A 24,677-nucleotide genomic window follows, 5' to 3' on the forward strand; every position below is an offset into this window, starting at 1 on the left:
TTGATCATTGTACTTGCGTCTTCTGGAAAAAATTGATTAATTCTTGATTTTTGTATATTAAAGTCAGTCCTTAAGAACACAATGGTTGTGTTAAATAGTTTCAGCCTAACATTTAGATACAGCAAGAAAAGTTATGGAATGTAATGATAGGTTCTGGGTCTGTTATTAGCTAAATCTATGTCTTCATATAATGAAACACACACACATATTGTGTTGTGAATGAGTATTTAGTTGCTTTATTGTGGGACTGTTGCAACAGATGTTTTGAAATGAAATGGTTCATTGCATAGGAATGTTCTATTTTCTGATAAGAGTTGCATCACATATTATGTGTGTTTTAGATGCAAAATTAAAATCTCTTTCTGAAAAATTACAGTGTCTGATATTTCGCATGAGAAAAATTCACAAGAAGTTCATACACATCTACAGTTAACACCAAGAAATTCTGTTAAAATTTTTCTAAATCATTTTTTTGCATTAAACATCAAGTTCTTTCGGTGATGTTACAAAACATCACTAGCTCACAGATCCCAAGGAAAGATAATGACACTGTAAGTAAAACAATGAGATTCAAAACATATAGAATGCATTTTATAGGAAACATATGATAATCCACAATGATACAGTCATTAAGTTTATAGTGCACAGACAGACAGACAGACGGCACATCAGTATTTCTCTGCAGCTCTCTTTAAATGAGCCTTTTATTGTTCAAAATTGTAACATCATAAATGGAAAAGATTTTTTTACATATTATTATCAGTTCATTTGTATATTCTGGAATGCCAGCACCAAGTTTCTTTGTAAACAACTCCATGAGCACAGAAATGGTTTTTTCTCACTTCAGGAACAACATATGATCTTTTCTGAGTAATCACATAAATTCTTCTAAAGAATGATTTTTCTGAAAGTAGTTGTTTAAGTTTAATGTTGTAAACCACATTTTTTTTATTTGGTACAAACAGAACTTTTTTACCAGAAATTCAACTGTCACAATAAAACTGCTGACAGACGTAAAATGGTAAGTTCTATTTAAATTAATTGCACAAGAGTTTTCATTTCATTTCTCCTGTAGTATACATATTCAAACTAAATGTTCAAAAGTAACAGTTGACATTTCTACAGGAAATTTTGAAACCTATTATGCTGTATACCCAACTTAAATATAAAGCCTGGAAAAATTAAACTGGTGTTTTAAAATGTTTTGTTTACATTGGAAGAGATAAATTATTTGTTTTCTTCATGACAAACAAACTTTCTTCTTCTGACAACACTAACACAGTTGACACACCACAGCTCTTTGGTTTACAGTTCGTTACTTAAATAACGAAACAAATACACTGTCAGGTTACACAGCAGAACAGGTGAAATTTAGGAAACAATAATAACCTCAAAGTTCTTTCTACTAAATTGAGCACATTATTGCTTAACTACAAATTAATTTACTCGACGCATAGGCACCCTCTGAAAATACTTCTCACAGTCCAGATTCTACACTTCTTTCAGTTCCATTGTGCTAAAATTTGAGCAGTCTCAACAACAGATCCTCAAAACATTTACTAAAACAACAACACTTCATTCAGAGGATATCATTACTGTCCCTTCTCTTTCAGACCGAGCAGATGTTCACCAGTTACTAATGAAGAGGCTGATGGCTGATGAGCATAGTTTCTAATTTGGTGCAAAGAGATCAGCTGGTTAGGGAACGTGTTTGAACCAGTCTTTGGCATCTCGACACCACCTCCACCCATGCCAGAAAGTTGGCCTGCTGCCGACGTGACAACTTTTGGCGGTGGAAACGGTATAGCGTCATACGGAATGTACGGTGGCCGAGTGGGAGGTGAAGCTATCCCCAGCTGGTGGTGATTCAAGTGATTGAGATGATGGTGGGTCTGTGTCAAGCCACCCATTGACTGTATAGGAGTGAAAGCAGAAGCTGACGATGGAGTAGTCGAAGTCTTTACCGTAGAATCACCATAGACAGAGGAAGGTGACGATGGCACTGTCGCTTGCTGCTGTTGCGATTGTGAAGTGGGAGTTGGTGGTGGAGCAGGTGGTGCAACCGAATGCTGCTGGTGTAGACCAGCAGCTCCACCCTGCTGACTCCGGATCACCACGAGATTCTCACTGTTTCCACTACCTCCATTACCACCTCCATCGCTGCCAGAACCATTCACGTGGCGACTCCCGTGTTCCAATAGACTCCTGTGATGTGACACGGCCAAGTGGTGTTCCCCGAGACCTCCACTGCTGGCGTGTTGCATGCATACCTCGTGCTGGTTCATTGCTTCGACCAGTGAGCTAGCAGTGTCAGGCGATACTTTAGGCCAGTAAGGATGTGGGTCAGCAACTGAGCTACCATTGCCGCCTCCGAGACCGGCGTTTCTCACATCAGGCCCAATACCTGTTATAGGCGGTCTCTTGTCAGTCCTTTCTGCATGCTTTTGCATATGTTTCGTAAGATACGTTTCTTGTGTGTATGATTTTCCACAGTATTGGCAGATGTGTGTCTTCAAATGCTTTGATTCTTTGTGCTTGGGAATGTGTTCAAGTAAAGATGGCTCATCTGAAAAGCACTTGTAACACGAGTTACACTTGTATGGCTTATCAGTCTGGTGACACCTTGAATGACTCTGCAAGTTGCTCAGCTGAGAGAAGGCTTTGTTGCAGCCAGGATGACGACACTTGTACGGTTTATCTCCAGTATGCGTGCGAATGTGCTGCTGCAGGTGAGAAAGTTGTGTAAATTTCCGTTGGCATATTTCACACCGATACGGTTTGATGCCTAGATGGATCCTCGTGTGCTGAGACAGGTAAGAACTGTTTGCAAATGCTTTACTGCACTGAGAACATTTGTATGGCTTCGCTTCTCTCATGTGGATCTGGGTATGAAGCTGCAAATCAGCCTTTGAACCAAATATCTGTAAACAGAAGAAATATTAAATTAAAAGAGTGCATTTAATACAAAACACTGCTTATTATGAAACAAAGCGAGATTAATTTTCCAGTGGAGATATGAATAACCCAAACTGTTTACAAAAAGTTTTATATGTATCAACTGAAAATTAATAATGAAGCAGCATACAGATCCAAGTAGACTGAAAATTATTTAACAAGATTATTTTCAAAATATTACATAAATGACAGTGGATTCATGTAACAAAATGTGTATGTATCCTTAGACACACACAGAGAAACTGATGACCATCTGAATTATTCAGTTAATGGATTTTGTTTTCCTGACAGGTTTTCGGTAACTTAAAGACATCACTTTGCAGAAAACAGGGCTTCACTAAACATGAAGCACATGGCAAAGAAAATAGCACTTTGCACAATATTTTAACTAGTTTTTGTAGAAATTCATACAGAGGATCAGGACATACACTATGTGATCAAAAGTATCTGGAAAACCCCCAAAACATACGTTTTTCATATTAGGTGCATTGTGCTGCCACCAACTGCCAGGTACTCCATATCAATGACCTCAGTAGTCATTATACATCATGAGAGAGCAGAATGGGGCACTCTGCGGAACTCACGGGCTTCAAATATGGTCAGGTGATTGGGTGTCACTTGTGTCACACATCTGTACACAAAATTTCCACACTCCTAAACATCCATAGGTCCACTGTTTCTGATGTGACAGTGAAGTGGAAATGTGAAGGGACATGTACAGCACAAATCCATACAGGCTGACCTTGTCTGTTGACTAACAGAGACTGCTGACAGTTGAAGAGGGTTGTAATGTGTAATAGTCAGACATCTATCCACACCATCACACAGGAATTCCAAACTGCATCACGATCCTCTGCAAGTACTATGGTAGTTAGGCGGGAAGTGAGAAAACTTGGATTTCATGATCGAGCAGCTGCTCATAAGCCACATATCACGCCAGTAAACGCCAAATGACGTCTCGCTTGGTGTAAGGAGCGTAAACAATGGGTGACTGAACAGTGGAAAAACATTGTGTGGTGCGACAAGTCACAGTACACAATGTGGAGATCTGATGGCAGTGTGTGGGTATGACGAATACCCAGTGAACATCATCTGCCAGCCTGTGTAGTGCCAACAGTGAAATTTGGAGGCGGTGGTGTTATGGTGTGGTCGTGATTTTCATGGAGGGGGCTTGCACCCCTTGTTGTTTTGCATTGCACTATCACAGCAGAGGCTTACATTGATGTTTTAAGCACCTTCTTGCTTCCCACCATTGAAGAGCAATTTGGGGATGGCAATTGCATCTCTCAACACGATCAAACACCTGTTCATAATGCACAGCCTGTGTCGGAGTGGCTACATGACAATAAGATCCCTGTAATGAACTGGCCTGCACAGAGTTCTGACCTGAATCCTATAGAACACCTTTGGGATGTTTTGGAATGCCGACTTTGTGCCCGGCCTCACCGACCGACATTGATACCTCTCCCCAGTGCAGCACACCATGAAGAATGGGCTGTCATTCCCTGATTGAACATATGCCTGCGAGAGTGGAAGCTGTCATCAAGGCTAAGGGTGGGCCAACACCATACTAAATTCCAGCATTATCGATGGAGGGCGCCATGGACTTTCAAGTCATTTTCAACCAGATGTCCGGACACCTTTGATCGCATAGTGTAGGTCCAGATGTTCACTGGAAAGTTTTTAAATCATAGTTATGTTTAAAATTTTCATCCTTTTCAGTAATAAAAGCACTTAAGCAGCCGGTTAGCCTATTATTGGCTAATTATTTAATTTAATGTTTCATTTGAGGAATTTTCAATGAGTACTGTAATGTTGGACATATTAAATCCTACACCAGTCACATATATTTCATAAAAATATGTATAGTTGCACACTGACTGCTTACAAATGTGCAACTGATCATGTGCATACATTCAGGAACTCATCTTTGATATAAAAGTAGTTGTTCACGAGCAGTCATTTAAGTCTGCCTTAACAAATAACTGTAAGCTAACTTTAAATATCAAAACGCAAGTGATCATACTTTTTCAAGTGTGTATATATTTTGTGTGTCTCAAAACACTTGAAAGAAGAGTTCATACATAACACATAAGAGAGTTCAAAAGGGGATGCATGAACTATGAAAATGTACATAAGAAGCTAAGTACTTTTTAAGCTATTAGAACATTCATCCTCTTAGAAGAAACACACAGATGATGAAATATATGCATAGGGTAATTGGAGACGGAAACATTCACTTAATCTTTACCAATATCTAGTTAAAAAGACTGAGAAATAAACTTTCTTACATCTTAAATTACACACATCTCCCTCCTACTGCTTTGTTAAAATTATGCATTTTATCTATAAACATTGATGTACTGCCAGTCATCAATGTGACATAAAATCTTACATAATCTACAGATCATTGTTGCAGAGAATAGTGATTCTACTTTTATTATGAATGAAGTCCCAAAATTATTGTAGAATTATGCTGGTGTATGGCTGCGAAATTAATTTAAAAGAGCACCAGAAGAAAATAGATTTAAACTGGACTCAGAGTAGAAGCTACATTATGAACATATTATGGTAGTATAAAAATTGCCAGATTTTGTTCACTGGTTCACTGTATGCTTAGCAAAACAACTGATTCCAAATCATGCAGAAAAACACATACACACAGTTTGGAAGGCTACCCCTCTTCAACTGTCCATTTTCCCCTTCAGTCCTACTTTTGAGAGAGAGAGAGAGAGAGAGAGAGAGAGAGAGAGAGAGAGAGAGAGGTGGTGTGGGGTGAGGGAAGGAAGTAATTTGCAAGCAATGGTCTTTCATTTATGAGACATGCTATGCCAATTGCAAATGCACAGTGAACAGTGGACAGAAGTCAGCTTGGCTAGTAGGTGGTCATGTGCACCTATCCAGTTTATACATGAATGTTTAACCAACATTTTATGAGCACAAGAATTTGACTGATTATCTTTACAAGATTACATGACTCAATGGAAGGAAGTAACAGTATTACCTGCAGTCAACATGCAATAGACTGGTAAGTTATATCATGCAAGCAGTACACAGACTTAACATGCGAACAAGCTTCTGGGACAGAAAGACCTTCTCTCCACAATATATGTACACTAGCATAATGTAACCATGCACTTTAGAGTTAACCTTTCATCTAACTTCACTAGCTGATTTACTGCACTTCCAACAGAAATAACAAGATACTAAGGAAGAAATGCTTTACAAATCCAGATGTTCCTAAAGACATGATATTGATATGATTTGAGAACCATATAACTCTTAAAATAGCATTTATCTTATGAATTTTCAAAAATGTCTGCTTATAGGACTCTTGTCTTTGAACATTGAACGAAAACATTTGAGACAAAAGGTAATGTGTAATAAAGAGTATTTTACAGCTCGTTTCCCCAGTTAATGATAGTAATATACATTTTAGTACAAAAAGTAATCCAGCTGCTGAATATCTAATGGAATGAACAGATGAGAAATAGTCTTCATGAATCATGATAAGCACAGTGAAATTTGAAGAACATTAGAGATAAGTGTAGCTTAAGCACTGAAGTTACTTGTGTAAGACCAGAGCACTAGCTTCCTTGGAAATGAATGGGGATAAAGAATATTTTAGTGATTCACTAAACGCACGTGGAAATATTTAATACTTTGAGCATTTCCCATCGATCGTTAGCAAATTAAATTTAAAAAAAAAAAAAAAAAAAACTTTTAAAACTTTTACAATTCAGTGTTTCAAGTTTCAGATTAAAAACAAGAAGAAGGTTGAATAGATTAAATGTCTGAATGATGATGATACGAGAATGAAGATACATCTAATAGTCTTACAAAGATGACTGCACCATACATCAGTGCTTTTTCGGGTGAAGTCAGTTTCCACACAGATTAAAATACTCACCGGTAAGACCACTTTATATAAAGGGGGAAATAGATGTGCTAGATAATTAGGGGTCAAGTTCATTAGATACAATGTTTTTCAGAAGATGATGGATATAATAACAGTAAAACAAATCAGTAAACATAAATTGTCACACCCACAGTATGACTTCCAGAAAGGACTGTTAACAGAATATGAAATAATCATTTCGTGTGTGATAGATGTAGGCTCTAAGAAGCAGTTGAGGCCAGTAGTTACCTTCAATGACTTACACAGGTATTTAACTGTGTGAACCACACATGCATGAGTTGATACATTATGGACTAAAGGGGAAAGGTGATCACTGGTTCCTTCTACATTCAGTTAAGAAGAAGCAGAAATTTGTTCTCCAGGATGAACAAACAGGGAACAAATTTTAATTTTATTGGTTGGTCTAAATGCATAAGATGTCTCATTGGTTTGTTTTTGGTTTACAGCATTTTTTGAAAAGTGTCGATGGTGTACTACTTAACATGGCAGATAAATCCAAAATTTTGTTATTTGTGGATGAAAGATTTTGATTATGAAAACTGTAGAATATTACATAAATTATTTAGCAAATAGAGAATAGTATAACGTTCGTAAGCAGCTTACAGATAACAGAACACTGACAGAGAATGTTGTTAAAGTAAAATTTGATAATCACAAGAAGATCAGATAATCAGTTAAATCTAACATTTTAAATGTCTAACACTGAAGATAAAAGAAAAAGTTTTCTGAGGAGAATGATATTTTGATATATGTTGGATAAAGCGAGTACTGCTGTCTTCACCACCAGGACAGTCTACAGTGTTACTTTCATTCAAAAGATTTGGAAAGCCTCAGAGTCGCCAGGAGCACCTCCAAAGATGTTCAGTGCAGTGCTGGATGAAACTTCAGGAACCAAAAAGTTTCTTTGACCATGACCATACAGCTCAAAAGACTCATCAGCAAGTATGACATCCAGTCATAAAAGTCTTCGCCGCATGATTCAAAAGATTACTTGTTTACTTTCTTTATTTTCACTTTATTATTCGCTGCTGTATTATACTATGGGTAAGTCTACAGATTAATAGAAGTTATTCTTATGTCAGAAGAGGGCTATTAGAATGACCTGTGATATGTGTTACAAAACTTTATCCAGGCTGCTGTCAAAAGAGGATAGGAATTTTCACATTTCTGTGATACTTCCAGTTAATAATATGAACTCTTTCAAATGGACACATAAGGGCTGTAGACATAAAAAATTCAGTATCTGCACTTGTAGAATATTTTCTTGTTCATTGCAGAGAAAGATCCATAGGCCATTATTCTGCAAGTTGCATGTCAAGAAGACTTCCAAAATAATTCAAAATTGAGAGCAATGAATCTTGTAGTTTCATCTCTAAGTTAAAAGGTCATCAAATGGCATATTCCTTACTTCCAGATCCCTGAGACCCTCTTTTAAGGATATGTGGAATACAACTAATAACATGTAAACCCGCAAAAGAGTTCTGCAGATTAGCTTAGAGCCTTTTTGCTGTAATATAGAACTCGTATGAACGTACTAAAGCAAATACATTTCTCTTCTTCTTCTAGTAGCTTTTTGTGTATAATATATGTAGAACTCATTCCAGACCATGTAACTTCGTCGCAAATGGACCCATAGAAATATTGTAGGAGTAGGGTGTTGGGGTGGATATGACATATCAAATATTGTAGAAGTTTACCCAAAATGATTAAGAGTAATTTATAATGGTCCATCACTAAATTTTTGCCAGTGTTTGAGAATAAACACTAATTACTGGTACCCATCAGTTGATACATTAAGCAAATGACATTTGTGTTGTCATCTTGCAAATACTTAGTTTTTCATTTCTACGGATAATTTGAATTTCTCAATTGATTTATATGGAAAATTAAATGGAAATGGAACAAAATTGATATTTCTGTCATTTAACAATGCAGAAACTTAATAAACCTGGTAACAGCTGAATTGTAAATGAAGATGCACGAGCCAAGTAAAATAATAGTTTCAAACCCTATACCCATTTCATTTAATTTCTGCACACGCCTCTGTTCTACCTCAAAACATTGGGTCTTTAGGGAAGTTTAACCTGAGGTGAAAAAGGTGGTCCCAAACAGACTGTTCTACACATGCCACTACAACATGCTAAGAGAAGGTGTTGAGCCTACCTCCGGGTTTGTATGGTCAATGCCTGGCCAGGATAAGCTGCCATCCCTCGCTTTGGCACCAGCTCGTTTCCTACCTCGGACCTGCCACAAGAGAGAGACAACAAGATATGTAAAATCCTAAGCAGAAATCATTTCTCTTATCCGGCTTGCTTTCTACCGTCGACCTAAAAGGAAAAAATCAGTGTTAGGGTTTAATGTCCCATCGATGACGAAGTCATTAGAGACAGAACCTCGGAGCTGCCACAACAGAGAGACAACAAGACATGTATAATCCTAGGCAGAAAATCACTTCTTCGACATCATCTGAACTATTAACCACTTCTTTTGATAGTCCAAACACGCTCCCTCTTAATTAAAATTATGGTATCCTCTTTTTCTTCTGTGACCGAGGACAAACCAACACAGCCAAATTTGAAAGCTCCTCAAAAGTACTGTATGGTATTTTACAATAATGTGTAAATTTTTTTCTTGACGAATTTCTTACCAAAACTTGTAGGTAGTTGTGCTCTCCTCAAAAGCACTTTCCTCTCCTTTACAGTTTGTTGACTTGCTCGCGTTCCAAGTATTAGTTGCCAACACAGGTACACTTCTCACCATGCCAGATATACAGTGAACAATAGGGCAGCGATAAGGTGCATTATTAAAATACAATATGTTATACAATCTTCAGTGGATCAACGTCTGAAGTGCAACAATGGACATTCAAAATGCCATGATAATCAAAACAGTTAGCAGACTACCTGGAGTTTGTAGATGCGATGTCAGTAACTAATTCTTACTCATCTGCTCTGCTCATCCAGATGTCACAAATATTTCCATCCCTCAAAATATATTGAAATAAATCAGACACTACTCAAAAGATTTCACAAACTACTGACGTTGGAACTTTAATAATGGCAACCATTTACTTACAACTTATACAAAATAGATGCAGGTTTCAAAGTTTTACTGTCCTTCAAACAAGTTACCAACATTCTGTATAACACTTTAACAGAAGTGTGGAAGTAGTAGGTAGCCTTAGCGGCGCCAATTGTGTTGACCGTTCGAGTGGATTGGTCCATTGCCCGACGAATCTCTGTAACAGTTCTGAAGCGAATGCCGTCAAGTACTTCATTCGCCTGAGGCTTCAAGTAGAAGGCATCTGGGATTACGCTCGGGGAGTGGCGCAAATTGTGACTGATTTGTTCGGTCGATTGGGCTGGGAAGTGCTGTACCATCCACCACACTTCCCAACGTCAGAACTTGTGACTTCAACTTGAATCCTCACGTGAGGGAAGTATTTCACGACATTCGCTTCACAACTGTTACAGAAATTCGTCGGGCAATAGCTCGCTCTTCTCGAACTATCAATACAGCTGGCGCTGCTAAGGATATACTACGACTTCCATATCCCTGGCAACGGGCTATACACAATGTTCGTGACCATTTTAGAGGGCAGTAAAACTTTGAAACATATATCTCTTTTGTATAAGCTGGAAATAAATAGTTGCCACTATTAAATTCCCAACCCTCGTAAACTACGTAAAAATATGAAACACTTGAAAATCAAAATAAATGTGGCACGACCACGTGGCATTTTGTAGTTGGATATCTCAATATTGGCTGCACACAGCAATGGATAGTCTACTTTCTAGAGAGGATCTCAGAGTTGAAGCGATTCTGGTCCGGTAATCCAGCCTTATCCGAGGCTAAAACGCGTTGTGACTCGATTCACTACGAATTTGGCCGGCTGCTGTGACCGAGCGGTTCTAGGCACTTCTGTCCGGAACCGCGCTGCTGCTACGGTCGCAGGTTCGAATCCTGCCTCGGGCATGGATGTGACTGATGTCCTTAGGTTAGTTAGGTTGAAGTAGTTCTACGTCTAGGAGACTGATGACCTCAGATGTTAAGTCCCTTACTGCTTAGAGCCATTTGAGCCACTACGAATTTGTTTTCTCCTCCGCTACTGGTTTCAGTACATTTAATAATTTCGAATGAGATAACTAAATATAGATTTAACTGACTTAAAAACAACAAATAAAGAAACAAAATACGTCTGGACTTCTTTCATCCCCATAGTACATAGTGCAATAACGCGGCGATCATTCAGATGCACTGAACATGATTTTTAATGTCAACATGTACTGCCTCCCAGGCCACATCACTCTTTGGTACCAAACTCTGAAGGGTGACTGGTTTGCCCTTTACATATTTCAATTTGCATCCGTAGCAGCTGCAATTATTCACCATTGCTGTTACTAATAAATAAATGTTCAAAAACAAGACTAGTATTTGTAATATCAAAGTCTCCGTTTTTTCGCAAAATATAAACAACTGCGTTAAACCAAAATTTATGTGAATTTTCTCCCCTGATGTTGGCGACGTGTACAGTACGCTATACTCGCTCCACAGATATTCTTACTGTGTTCTTGTGAGTTGAAACGCACACACATTTATTAGCAGAATTAAAAATTCTTTACATTTTTACATTGAAAATCCAGTGCTGGAATGTGCTGGTAACGTGCGAGAAGCCTCTATAAGACCCTGGCGACAACTGCAGTAAGCTGATAGGATTGGCACTTTTATGTACCGGGTGATATGATTTCCAAGCGTCACAGCGCCACCGCCCAGTTACAACTATGCCCACCAGGTGCCGTGATCAGTCATCGTTACTCATAGCCTCATACATCTGACCAGTCGCAGTGCAATTGTTGAGGTGTCAACACGAGCTCGGACGAAAGGAGCAGGGCATTACTGGTGAAGTTCTATTATCAAAACAGTAGTAATGCTGCAGCTTCACTTCGAGAAAATCGCCTGGTGAAAGGATTACGGAGGGGTCCTCTTTCTCCTCCTGCTGTGCGGAGTATGATGAGGAAGTTCGAATCAACTGGAGAACTGGGCGTCGCTCGGGGAAGAGGCCGGCGACGGTCGCACTACAGGTGGTTGATGAAATTGCTGTAGCTATGGCAGACAACGCTGCGCGCAATTCCCGATCGTCAGGCAGCGCGCGTGCTGTATCACGTTAGTTGAACATCCCGTGGTCCACTGTACGGCAGGTGCTTCCAACCATTCTCAAATGGTATCCGTACGAGATCCATATCGTACAGCAGCTTGCACCACAGGACGGACAACGACGTGTTGTTTTCGCTCTCCACTTTCTCTCAAGGATTAAAGTTGACGAGGGTTGGCTCTGAACCATCCTATTGACAGACGAAGCTCATTTTTCTCTGACGGGTGAGGTGAACACACAGAATCGCCGAGTATGGGGATCTTCACCTCCAGTCACTGTCATGAATGTGTCACCGTATGGTGTGGCTTCACGGCTACGTTCATCATTGGCCCATTCTTTTTTGAACAGGCTGACGCTCAAGGACCAAAGACGTGCAGTGCGACTGGCCAGCACTACTGCGATATGCTTCGCCAGCACGTTATATCCGCCCTACAGGAGAGAGATGCATTGAACTCAACAGTCCTCATGCAAGACAGGGTCCCACCGCACATCGCTCATGAAGTTCACCTGCTTCTCCAAAACACATTTGGCCGGCACGATCACCTGATCTGGCCGGTGTGGCCGTGCGGTTAAAGGCGCTTCCGTCTGGAACCGCGTGACCGCTACGGTCGCAGGTTCGAATCCTGCCTCGGGCATGGGTGTGTGTGATGTCCTTAGGTTAGTTAGGTTTAATTAGTTCTAAGTTCTAGGCGACTGATGACCTCAGAAGTTGAGTCGCATAGTGCTCAGAGCCATCACCTGATCTCACTCCCTGTGAGTTCTGGTTGTAGGGCTACCTGAAGGACAGGGTTTACCAGGGGATCTGAAGCGCAGCATATCAAGAGAGGCCGTGCTTTGTTCTGCTATGCAGAATGCAATGCTGCGCTTTCAGACTCCTCTGGACACTGACGGGAGCCATGTTGAGCCCCTTTTGTAGCAATAATAATACCGGTATTATGATGTACTTGCAGCAGCACATAAAAGTGTTTCAATTAAACTTATTCTGCGCTATTTCTTTTCTCCGTGTCCTTGACATTAACGCTACCAACTTTGGTCATCGTACGGTAATTGGTTTCCATGTTATAACGTGTTAAATTGGGAAAGTTTAATTATAGCCAACCGGTACCTCTGATGGCACGGTCTATAGAGGGAAGCAGTTTGTACTTACATTCAAAGCGGATCACAGATTAGCTTGCATTGTGATCCATTCTTGCATTTACATGGGTTCGCTGTGTGAAACTGTTGAGAAAAGGATAACCTGAAGTTTTTGAAAAACTAATTTAGTTTTCCTCTCCAGATGCAGTTCCCTTTTTTGGACGCCAACGTGACATGGACGCGACCGCATGTTTCTAAATGTACAATTCTTTTCTCCCCGAATTTGTATGAAACAGTGAAACGAGCATTTTCCAATTTGTTACCAAGCGCCCCTCCAATGAGTCCCGTTAACATCTGGACAACCTTGCACAGATTTGACGAACTCCGTCTCTTCCTATACATGCCAAGGCTTTTATCCTCCCCATACACTCTCTTCGCTCTACATTAGCTGGGTTCGAGTATTTCTTCCCATTCTTTTTTTATAACTAGCGAGCCTGGAGCGAAACTCTTCGTATTACACCCGGGCAACTAGATAATCGACTATTAGCTCGGAAGTTTGAACGAATTCACGTAGATCATGTGGACTAACAGGGAGACATGTAGAGGCACGGGTATTACTTCTCTATATCCATATCAGAAACTAGGCTACTGTCCTGTCTTCAGCTTCTTCGAATTTACCTCTTCTTTCGCCTTTCTACAGGTTTTGTTGTAAGTCGCTCGGACGCTATACAGTTGTTAATGTCTTGATTAGATGGCATTCAGCGGTAATTGAAACAACGCAGAGATGTGCTCAATGTAACTACAGTTAACTGTTGTTACATTGAACACATCTATTAGACTTTTGTGGAACATGTATTCTTTTCTTATACCTATTATGACGGTTTGGATTTTCTGTCAGCAAGAATAGAAAATGATTCCCGTATTCACCAGATCTTTCCTTTCCTTAATCCTGTGCAAATGGTCTACCAAAACAGGTAGATATTAAGGTTCAAATAAAAACAGTTGATAGCTAAAACGCGTTTTCTTTGTTGTACAGTATGTCCCAAACCATAAGATGAAGAATTATTTTATGTTGATGTAAACGACTTACACCTGACCGCGACTAGTGGAGATCGCCAATGCCAAAGCATGACTTACAACAGCGAATAATATTTTGCCGTGTCTTTTCTAACACTCCAAATTGTACAGGCAGCTAGGGGCCTAACAATGATTTCATGTATCCCAACCATTCTCCCCTCGATAGTGGAAAAAAACACAGGAGTGGGAGCCATGGATCGCGCTAGCCATGGGACAGGACGACCTTTTCCAACCCAACAATAAGGGTAGCCGTTGCTCAGGTGCTCACGGACATTAACTTTAAACAGGCCTGGTACACCATTGCGTCGAAACCAAATGTTCTCGCGGATAATAGGTAGGCCTACTGTCTCCAACAAGTGCGGTTGTATATCTCGAAAGAATGTCGATCTTGTTTTTTATGGAACACAAACAGTTCATAAACATGGTACTCACACGCATTGCTCATTCGAGACCTCGTAACACCTGAAATATTCATTCCCCACCATCGGCCCCTTGTCTCAAAATACTCAGTTTAGGATCCTCCTACGTCTATAATTTTGACCGTAAAGACTATGGGCGGCTTGTTTAAGTCGGAATGTGAGCAGGTATGCTTTATCCGGTAACAACTGTGTGTCCCTACGAGCACTTCATCAGATTTAGCAATGCAGAGTGATAACGGAGATCACTGAATGGGCAAAAGTACGGACGGCAGCAGCACCGCTACATCGAGTCGTACGTAAATGCCGCGCAGTGCGAGTGGCATAGCCTGCAGCAAACGTCTAACGTGCAGGAAAACAGCGGTAAGATAGCGCGCTCACTACATTATTCGAGACGGGTCACACGTTCGGATAGGGTGAAGAAGGAAACATCCTGGCATTCACCATTATCTGCTTCGGGAAAGCCGAAAGAGGGGGGAGGGGGATCTGAATGCGAGTACAGATTTAAGAGAAGCGCCAGCGGCTCCGCCTGGGAAGGACAGCACCCTCCGTGCCATTTTGAAGGAATCATTCCGGCACTCCCCTTAATCTGTTTAGGAAGATGGTGAAAAAGTTAAATTTGGATGGTCGGACGGGGATTGGAAAATACAGACTCCGACAAAATGTTCGTCAAGGACTGTATTTGAGCGAACTCAGTGTACGGGAAGAGTCAGCGATAAGATAATATCGGGCCCTGATCCTGGCGTAGGGTTCACGGTGATGCAAGAAGACAAATTAACATTAAGAACGAAAAACCGGAACCAAACGTCTGTTAAACAGTGACTGGAAACGAAATACACGATCTGTGAGAATATTCCTACAGACCATACGAAACGAGAAAATTTATTGGTAAAATGAGGGATGTAAACCCTACTACTAAAATATCGCGAAGAAAAGTGCAAACTGCATTTGGAGATGACAAATTCTTTGGGCCGCATAACAATAAATATAGTTACTATATACAGGGTGTCCCACGAGGGCTGGGCAATATTCAGGGATATGACAGGAACGATCATTCGAAGCAGAAAAGCCTAATAAACACGGGCTCTAAAAGGCACCCCTTAAGAGCAACGAGCATTATCTTCGATACTGTGAAACAAATCTCTGGTCCCGCAAGCTCTTTGCTTTTCATATTTTAGGAGGAGATCATGTGGACCAAAACAAGAAAAATATGGATTCTAAAACGCATACCTTAATAGGCATGAGCGCCTGTTCAGTAGAAGAGATGTGTTACCCAGTAGCGAAGATGAACAAGTGCTCATGGTTCTTAAGGTATGTTCTTTAGAGCCCGTGTTTACTTCGAGTGATCGTTCCTGTCATATCCCTGAATACTGACCATTCCCACTGGCACGCGCTGCATACACAGAGCAAAATGTTCAAATGTGTGTGAAATCTTACGGGGCTTAACTACTAAGGTCATCAGTCCCTAAGCTTACACACTACTTAACCTAAATTATCCTAAGGACAAACACACACACCCATGCCCGAGGGAGGACTCGAACCTCCGCCGGGATCAGCCGCACAGTCCATGACTGCAGCGCCTAGACCGCTCGGCTAATCCCGCGCGGCTACACAGAGTAAGTAGTAAAGGAAACTAGAGATGCATTTGGAAAATGTGAGGAAATGTAAAAAGTTTAAGGTCTGTAGATGGCATCACAGTTCTGTCAGAGATAGCAAAGGAGCTGGAAGAAAAAATTAAACGGAATAGATAGTGTCTTGAAAAGAGATTATAAGATTAACGTCAATAAAAGGGAAACAAAGGTGATAGTGAGGATGGGGAAACGAGATTAGGGTGTGAGAAACTAAAAGTAGTAGATGAATTTTGCTATTAGCACGGCAAAATACCTAACGGTGTAGGAAGATGGCATAAAATGTAAACTGACAACAGCGAGAATTGTTTTTTTCTGGAAAAGAAAAAAATGTTAACACTAAATACAAATCTAACATATGGAAGTCGATTCTGAAAGTATTTTTTTGGAATGTAGTTTTATCGGCTTATCTCAAAATACTCAATTTAGAATCCTCTTACGTTTATAACTTCGGCCGTAAAACAGTACAAACAAGATGAAAACACGAGTTTTTAAATGTGGTGTGACAGAAAAATGGTGAAGACGAGACTGGTAGAGCGGACAGCTGAAAAAGAGGTACTCAGCCGAGCTGGCGAGTAGGTGGCAAACACTTTCAGGGGTATCCAGGAACAATCGAGTTGGTAGTGTGCGGAGTCCGCATTATGGACGGAATCCAAAGCTTCACTATAGTAAGGGAACAGATTTAAATCGATGTAGGTTGCAGTATTTGGGCAGAGAGGAGGAGACTTGTACACAAGATTACAACAAAAATGCCGTAGATAAAGCAGTACTTCACAGGTGATTTGTGATTTTAGCTTGAGCTTAAAATTTTTGTTGTCTGTGAGGTTACGGTACAGATCAGACGTTTCTTTTCCTTCCGGCGGAGCGCAACACCGCTCCTGTATTAAATTCTTGTACACTACCAGTGAGTTGGCCTACTTCGATTAAACTTGTCACAGAGAAAGGAAAAAGTTTAAAGTCGGATAACAGTCGCACATTAATAATCCACGACACAATTCTTTTAGAAAAGCGAGCGTTCTCGTTCATTTGTGTCGAGTTAGTACACGACGAGACACTTCCTTGGATTTAACAGGTCTTTCTCGATGGATTTAACACGTCTTTCTTGACGCCGTCACTAAGCACAGACTAAAAACTATTACTCGGACAAAGATGGCCGAGAAAGACGTCCGTTGTGTTATCGAAGAAACAGAACACAAACGTAAAGAGCACAACAGTGCAGACAGAGGCTGTGACTGTACACGATTTTTGAAATAAAAGCTACTTAGCTAAAGCATGATTACGAAAAACGTTGATGGCTGTTAACAGATCTGACTATCTTGAAGTTTCATTTAACGTAACTTAGTAATAAGATATCTAATACATAAGTAGGACCTACTTCCAAGAGCGTAACAACACTAGTGTACGTGTGCTACGGCTTCTGAATAATCATCGCGTTTGTGTTTGTTTACATCAGGTTTATTTTTGTGATGAACAGAGTACTGTAGTTTTTTTTTTTTTTTTTTTTTTTTTTTTTTTTTTTTTTTCACCACGGACGTTTCGGGATAGCTAAGATTTTACATTTGCTTCAATTCACGAGTGACCCACACAGGGATCGCGTAAATTCCTATAATTCCAGTGTGGAACGGCCCCCTTTACAGTAAAGTGTGCGCACCACAGTTATTTCCAGTTAATGCGTAATTTTTTCACTTCTGATTCTCGTGGAACGAGTTCTTTAATGACCTCTTAATGCGTGGCTCGCATGGCCCAGTTCACACGATTTTTTGCAATTGAATTTAACGGTTCACAGAACTAAACGATATAATCGATATTGATCAGGAAGAGTACTGAGTCTCTACTGCACCTTTGCCTTTCTGGCAGCCAATGTCGCTGTTTGTACGAATTAATTACCTTTTCAGCTGTTTATCTCACTGCCTTGGAATGACATGTCAAATACCATTGTATAAATGACATATGGGCGACAAAACCAACTAACTTTAAAAGTTACAGTATCCTGCAATTAATAATTAAGTATAATTATAACAAATGAACACATTATGAGATATAAATTAAAATAAACACACAGAAATGAGAAGCAATAAGTAATACTTTCATTACGTCAATCCGTCACACTGTACTTGAATCTCAGCGAAACGGTACATGTGACGCCCCTCCGTACAGATTAAATGCAAACAGTAGGATATACCAGGTTTGCGACTTAATAGAAAATTCTGTGACAGACGGGGCGCAGTTCATTAACCTGAATGGAGGGTCATTTACAGACGCTGAAGTAACATCCGGTAAGATCCAACCGACTGAAATAGGTCCGTTGTTATTCGTTTTACACATTTATGTCTTAGCGGATAGTATTCAGGCCGTTAACAGATAATGCAGTACTCAATGAGAACATTCTGTCGGATAAAAATGCAGTAATATCCAGTTGTATCTTGACAAAATATCAACACGGTGGAAATAATTATTAATGAAGAGTAATGGAAAGTTGTGAACTTCATGAAACAAAAAGTGTACGATCCTTCGATTACAGCGTTAAGAAGCACAACTACGAAATGCTATGAGATAAAAAGAAACCCTGCGTGACAATAAAGAATGGAGCACTCAGAAGATGTGTCCGGATTTCAGTGTAACTTCTTACCATTCACATACACACCATCAGCGGGTATGTAAATGATTAGACTCGCAATTCTCTGTGACAGCTAGAATGGCCACCAGAGTGCATTAGTGTCGTTCGTGTTTAGTGTGTATAAGAGGTGTGAAAAGCTTCAGATGTTGAGTGGTCACTGTGAAGGACACGAAGTTACCGCGTACGGTACTCGTATGAGATAGCGTTATCAGTACGTGACAGAATTTGACAGGAGCCTCAGTGTGGGTCCCCAGTTGAAGAATTGGTCGAATCGTGCAGTAGCCAGATTTGTGGGAAGTCCTCATATAAAAGTGGCCCGATCTTGGGAACATGAGGTTAGGCACATTCGTCAACGAAGTTCCGCGCGGCCACGTCTGACCACGCGATTCTGCACTATCCCGGATGACAATTGTCGTCGTGTATGATGCCGACTTGGGGGGAGATCCCATTCTTGCAATGTTTTGCAGAGGACAGCGGTGTTAATCCTCTTGTCGTGGTGCAGGGAGCCATCGAGTATGACCTCAGGTCACGACTGGTACTGGCTGAGAGACCTCTGACTGCACAGCGGTACGTCACGGACATCCTGTGCTCCTCCAGTGCGACAGAATCGTGGTGCCATTTTTAACAGGGCAATGCTAGTCTGTATGAACTGTCTGTTTGATACTGAGGTACTCCTGTGGCCAGCGAGATTCCCGGGTCTGTCTCCGTAGAACGTGTGTGACCGGCTAGCACGCCAACTCCATCTCAGTGCCATTTACAACAGATGTGGACCGGCTTGACTTTGGAGACGATACAACGCCTTTATAATGCACTTCCCAACAGAATCGGTGCATGTATCTATGACATAGGGGTAGGGGGGGGGAGGGGTGCAACGTCTTATTGGTAAATGGATTCATACTAATAATTTATTTGTAACTTTGAATCGATTTTGTAAACACATGTGGAGTTTCATTTCGTTTCCTCCTCCCCTTCTGGGTGTGCGTATTGTGTATTGAACCGGGGACCTAGTATCCCTCAATGGTTCACAACCCCACAACAGGCCAAAGCAGTCCACCCGCCTCACCGCTGCCCCACACCGAACCCAGGGTTATTGTGGGGCCTCCAGTGGACCCCCTCCCTCCCTCCCTCCCCCCCCCCCCCCTCCGGTAACGTCTCATACCAGACGAATGTAACCCCAAATGTTTGCCTGGGAGAGTAATTATGGTGTACGTGTACGTGGAGACAGTGTTTGCGCAGAAATTGCGGACATAGCCCCTTCCGGGTGCTTCACCTTTTCTGTAAGGCAGTGTATTTGGAAGTAACATCGTGTAGTAATATGCAATGGAGCGATCACGTAGGCTCAGTTGCAGGAAAAGCAAATGCCAGCTTCCGATTCATTGGTAGGACACCGGGAGCTACAATCTGTCTACAAAAGAGACTTCGTGCACGAACTGACCTATAGATAACATCCCATAAATGTTCGGTGGGATTCGTGTTGGGCGATCTTGGTGGCCAGATCATTCGCCCGAATTGGCCAGAATTTTATTCAAATCAATCGTGATCAATTGTGGCCGAGTACATGGCGCATTGTCATCCATAAAAATTCTATCGTCGTTCGGGAACATGAAGTCCACGAACGGCTGCAAATTGTCTCCAAGTAGCCGAACATGACCATTTCCAATCAATGATCGATTCAGTTGGGCCAGCGGACCCTGTCCATTCCATGTAAACACAGCCGACGCCATTATGGATCCACCACCAGCTTGCACAGTGCATTGTTGACAACTTGGGCAGCCCTCGCGGGGTGTGCTCCAAACACGAACCCTACTGTCAGCTCTTACCAACTGAAATGGGGACTCATTTGACCAGACCACGATCTTCCAGTCGTCTAGTATCCAACCGATATGGTCGCGAGCCCTGAAGGGACTGTGCGGACAAAGTCCTGGTGTTAGCAAAGGCACTCGCGTCGGTCGTCTGCCGCCATAGCCCATTAATGCCCTGTCCTAACGGATACGCTCGTCGTACGTCGTACATTGATTTCCGCCATCATTTCTCGCAGTGTTGCTTGTCTTCTAGCACGATAACTCTACGCAAATGCCGCTACCCTCGGTCGTTAAGTGGAGGCCGTCGGCTTCTGTGTTGTCCGCGGTGAGGGGTAGTGCTGAAATGTGCTATTCTCGGCACAGTCCTGACACTGTCGATCTCAGAATATTGAATTTCCTAACGATTTCCGAAATGGAATGTCCCATGCATCTAGCTCCAACTACCATTCCGCGTTCAGAGTCCGTTAAGTCCCGTCGCGAGGCCGTAATCACTTTGGAAACTTTTCACATGAATCACCTGAGCACAAATGACAGCTCCGTCAATGCACTGCTCTCTTATACGTTGTGTGCGCAATACTACCGCCATCTGTATATGTACATATCTCTGTCTCATGACTATTGTCACCTCAGTTTATGCCACGTCAAGTCGAAGTAAGAGAGCACGTCAAGTCTATACATAGATGAGCAGAGTGAATGGTCAGTGGTTTGTCTGACAGGTGAGAGAGTGTAACAGAAATATCGAAAAAACGTAACTGACTGGTATTCGACGAGGAAAGGCACACAACTCGCGAGAATCTGATTAGAAAACTTTGACAACAATCTTTCGTAGGGTAGAAACTGCGAAATTTCTTCAGCCCTCTACGTACCAAGCCCGTAAAGATCGTACACATCGAGTTTTTATTTTATTTATTTGTCCTCTAGCTGTCCACCTATTTAGCCAGTATTTATAGAGTTAGGCAAGTAACAGCTCCCACAGGGGCGTATCATCAGTATTCCATCCGCGAATGCAATGGGAAGAAACCTTAATAAAAAACGGGAACATTTCCAAATTCAATAAAACTAGAAGCGATGAAGGAAATAAATTGCATTCATAGTAATTGTATCCTTACAACTCTGCCATTTACGAAACATTGATGGCATTTATCATTTTTTTTTAATTACGTCCTTTAGATGTGCATCCTCCTGTACAAATACATTCGTGAAATCTGCTGTTGAGATTCCTCATTGACCGCTGCAACATCTCACCTGGGATATGTGAATTGCATCCCGAATTCTCTGTTTTAACTAATCCAGGGTTCTTGGTCGAGTCGTGTAGCCTTTGCTCTTGAGGTAGCCCCACAAGAAAAAATCACAAACGGATAAATCTGGCAATGTAGGGGGCCAGTGAATGTCACGGAATCGTGAGGTCACACGGTTGCCAAACAATTCTCGCACATATGCCATTGATTGGAGTGCAGTGTGTGATGCCGCTCCGTCCTGTTGAAACCACGCTTCTTGAACTTTTGTTGTTCAATGCGGGTGTAACGAAAGTTCGTAACATCTCCACGTAACGATCGGCATTGACAGTAATTGTGTGTCCCTGTCCATTTGCGAAGAAATACGGTCCTATAACCCCATGTGATGAAACACCACACCATACTATCACTTTACTAGCGTGTAAAGGACGCTCATGAACGTCATTAGGATTTGTGTTTGCCCGGTAACAGTAGTTCTGTTTATTCACATAATCTGTGAGATGAAAATGTGCTTCATCTGAGATCCACAACTTGTTTAGAAATTCATCGTCATTGTTTATTTTTGTTGTCAGACTCCTAATCGTAACCGATAATCGTTGTCCTTCAATTGTTGCACCATCTGTGGCTTGTAGGGATGACATTTTAAATCAAGATAAAGAATTCTGCCAAGACTCTCCCGGGATATTCCAACCACTGCTGCTTGCTTACGAATTGAATGCCGTGAGCTCCGTAAGACAGACTCGCGTGCGACATCAATGTTCGCTGGAGAACGAACACTTCTTGGTCGTCCTGTTGGCTTCTTCTTGAGGGCAGATCCAGTCTCTTCAAAGTTATTAATCCAACATTGTATCGCGTCTTTCGACGGAACGGCATCATGACGTCCTAAATTACAACAACTATCATTGTTTTTATAAAACATTTTTATGGCTAACGAACGCTGTTGTCGGTTCCATTGATCCATGATTACTGAAATGGCGGTCTGTTTACTCGCTAACTGCCACGAACCCGCAGTGCTGCCACCTGCCCACGGATGCCACTGCTCATTTCAAACATTCCCGTTATTCTGTGTCACCCTGTATATGCTATAATAAAAAGTACACGCTGCCACGCACTTCACAGGGATTCGCAGAGTATTGATGAAGAGCATTCTCTGACCGTCTAGGAGTAGTGGCCGTCAATGTGACACTGGGGTCAGTTTCGCGATGCTTTACCGTAATAATACAATGTGAAATATCGAAGCAGCTTCTTATTTGAGGCCGCGCCGTGTCTTCCGGAGCTGACGTGGCGCTCACCGCGCCTGAGATATTACGGCACTGCTGTCAGAGACTGCCACTCAAGCTCGCCTCGGTCGTCGTATGGAGGGTGTTTCACAATTCGTGTTACACTCTTCTACAAGATGGAGAGATGAATTTGTAGATGAAGTTTTACGTAGGAACACACGTCCGGAAACGCCATCCAATGACGCTACAGAGCGTCAAAGTTACAGACGCCGGCACCTGTATATACACTCCTGGAAATTGAAATAAGAACACCGTGAATTCATTGTCCCAGGAAGGGGAAACTTTATTGACACATTCCTGGGGTCAGATACATCACATGATCACACTGACAGAACCACAGGCACATAGACACAGGCAACAGAGCATGCACAATGTCGGCACTAGTACAGTGTATATCCACCTTTCGCAGCAATGCAGGCTGCTATTCTCCCATGGAGACGATCGTAGAGATGCTGGATGTAGTCCTGTGGAACGGCTTGCCATGCCATTTCCACCTGGCGCCTCAGTTGGACCAGCGTTCGTGCTGGACGTGCAGACCGCGTGAGACGACGCTTCATCCAGTCCCAAACATGCTCAATGGGGGACAGATCCGGAGATCTTGCTGGCCAGGGTAGTTGACTTACACCTTCTAGAGCACGTTGGGTGGCACGGGATACATGCGGACGTGCATTGTCCTGTTGGAACAGCAAGTTCCCTTGCCGGTCTAGGAATGGTAGAACGATGGGTTCGATGAAGGTTTGGATGTACCGTGCACTATTCAGTGTCCCCTCGACGACCACCAGTGGTGTACGGCCAGTGTAGGAGATCGCTCCCCACACCATGATGCCGGGTGTTGGCCCTGTGTGCCTCGGTCGTATGCAGTCCTGATTGTGGCGCTCACCTGGACGGCGCCAAACACGCATACGACCATCATTGGCACCAAGGCAGAAGCGACTCTCATCGCTGAAGACGACACGTCTCCATTCGTCCCTCCATTCACGCCTGTCGCGACACCACTGGAGGCGGGCTGTACGATGTTGGGGCGTGAGCGGAAGACGGCCTAACGGTGTGCGGGACCGTAGCCCAGATTCATGGAGACGGTTGCGAATGGTCCTCGCCGATACCCCAGGAGCAACAGTGTCCCTAATTTGCTGGGAAGTGGCGGTGCGGTCCCCTACGGCACTGCGTAGGATCCTACGGTCTTGGCGTGCATCCGTGCGTCGCTGCGGTCCGATCCCAGGTCGACGGGCACGTGCACCTTCCGCCGACCACTGGCTCAAAATGGTTCAAATGGCTCTGAGCACTATGGGACTCAACTGCTGAGGTGATTAGTCCCCTAGAACTTAGAACTAGTTAAACCTAACTAACCTAAGGACATCACAAACACCCATGCCCGAGGCAGGATTCGAACCTGCGACCGTAGCGGTCTTGCGGTTCCAGACTGCAGCGCCTTTAACCGCACGGCCACTTCGGCCGGCCGACCACTGGCGACAACATCGATGTACTGTGGAGACCTCACGCCCCACGTGTTGAGCAATTCGGC

At 42.2% G+C, this 24,677-nt stretch overlaps 1 protein-coding gene across 2 annotated transcripts in view; it reads right to left on the reverse strand.

Annotated features, from left to right (window-relative positions):
* Nucleotides 1–208: 208 nt before the first annotated feature.
* Nucleotides 209–24,677, reverse strand: part of LOC126469901 (zinc finger protein rotund-like) — a 900,701-nt gene continuing 876,232 nt past the window's right edge. For both annotated transcript variants that reach the window (XM_050097250.1, XM_050097249.1), the window contains exons 6-7: nucleotides 9,038–9,118; nucleotides 209–2,921 (exon numbers count right to left, since the gene is read on the reverse strand). In XM_050097250.1, coding sequence (XP_049953207.1) covers nucleotides 1,593–2,921; nucleotides 9,038–9,118 — 1,410 coding nt within the window. In that variant the 3' untranslated portion in view covers nucleotides 209–1,592. The remainder of the gene's footprint in view (nucleotides 2,922–9,037; nucleotides 9,119–24,677) is intronic.

Source organism: Schistocerca serialis, chromosome 3 (genome assembly GCF_023864345.2).
Source record: "Schistocerca serialis cubense isolate TAMUIC-IGC-003099 chromosome 3, iqSchSeri2.2, whole genome shotgun sequence".
In the NCBI taxonomy this organism is placed as follows: domain Eukaryota; kingdom Metazoa; phylum Arthropoda; class Insecta; order Orthoptera; family Acrididae; genus Schistocerca; species Schistocerca serialis.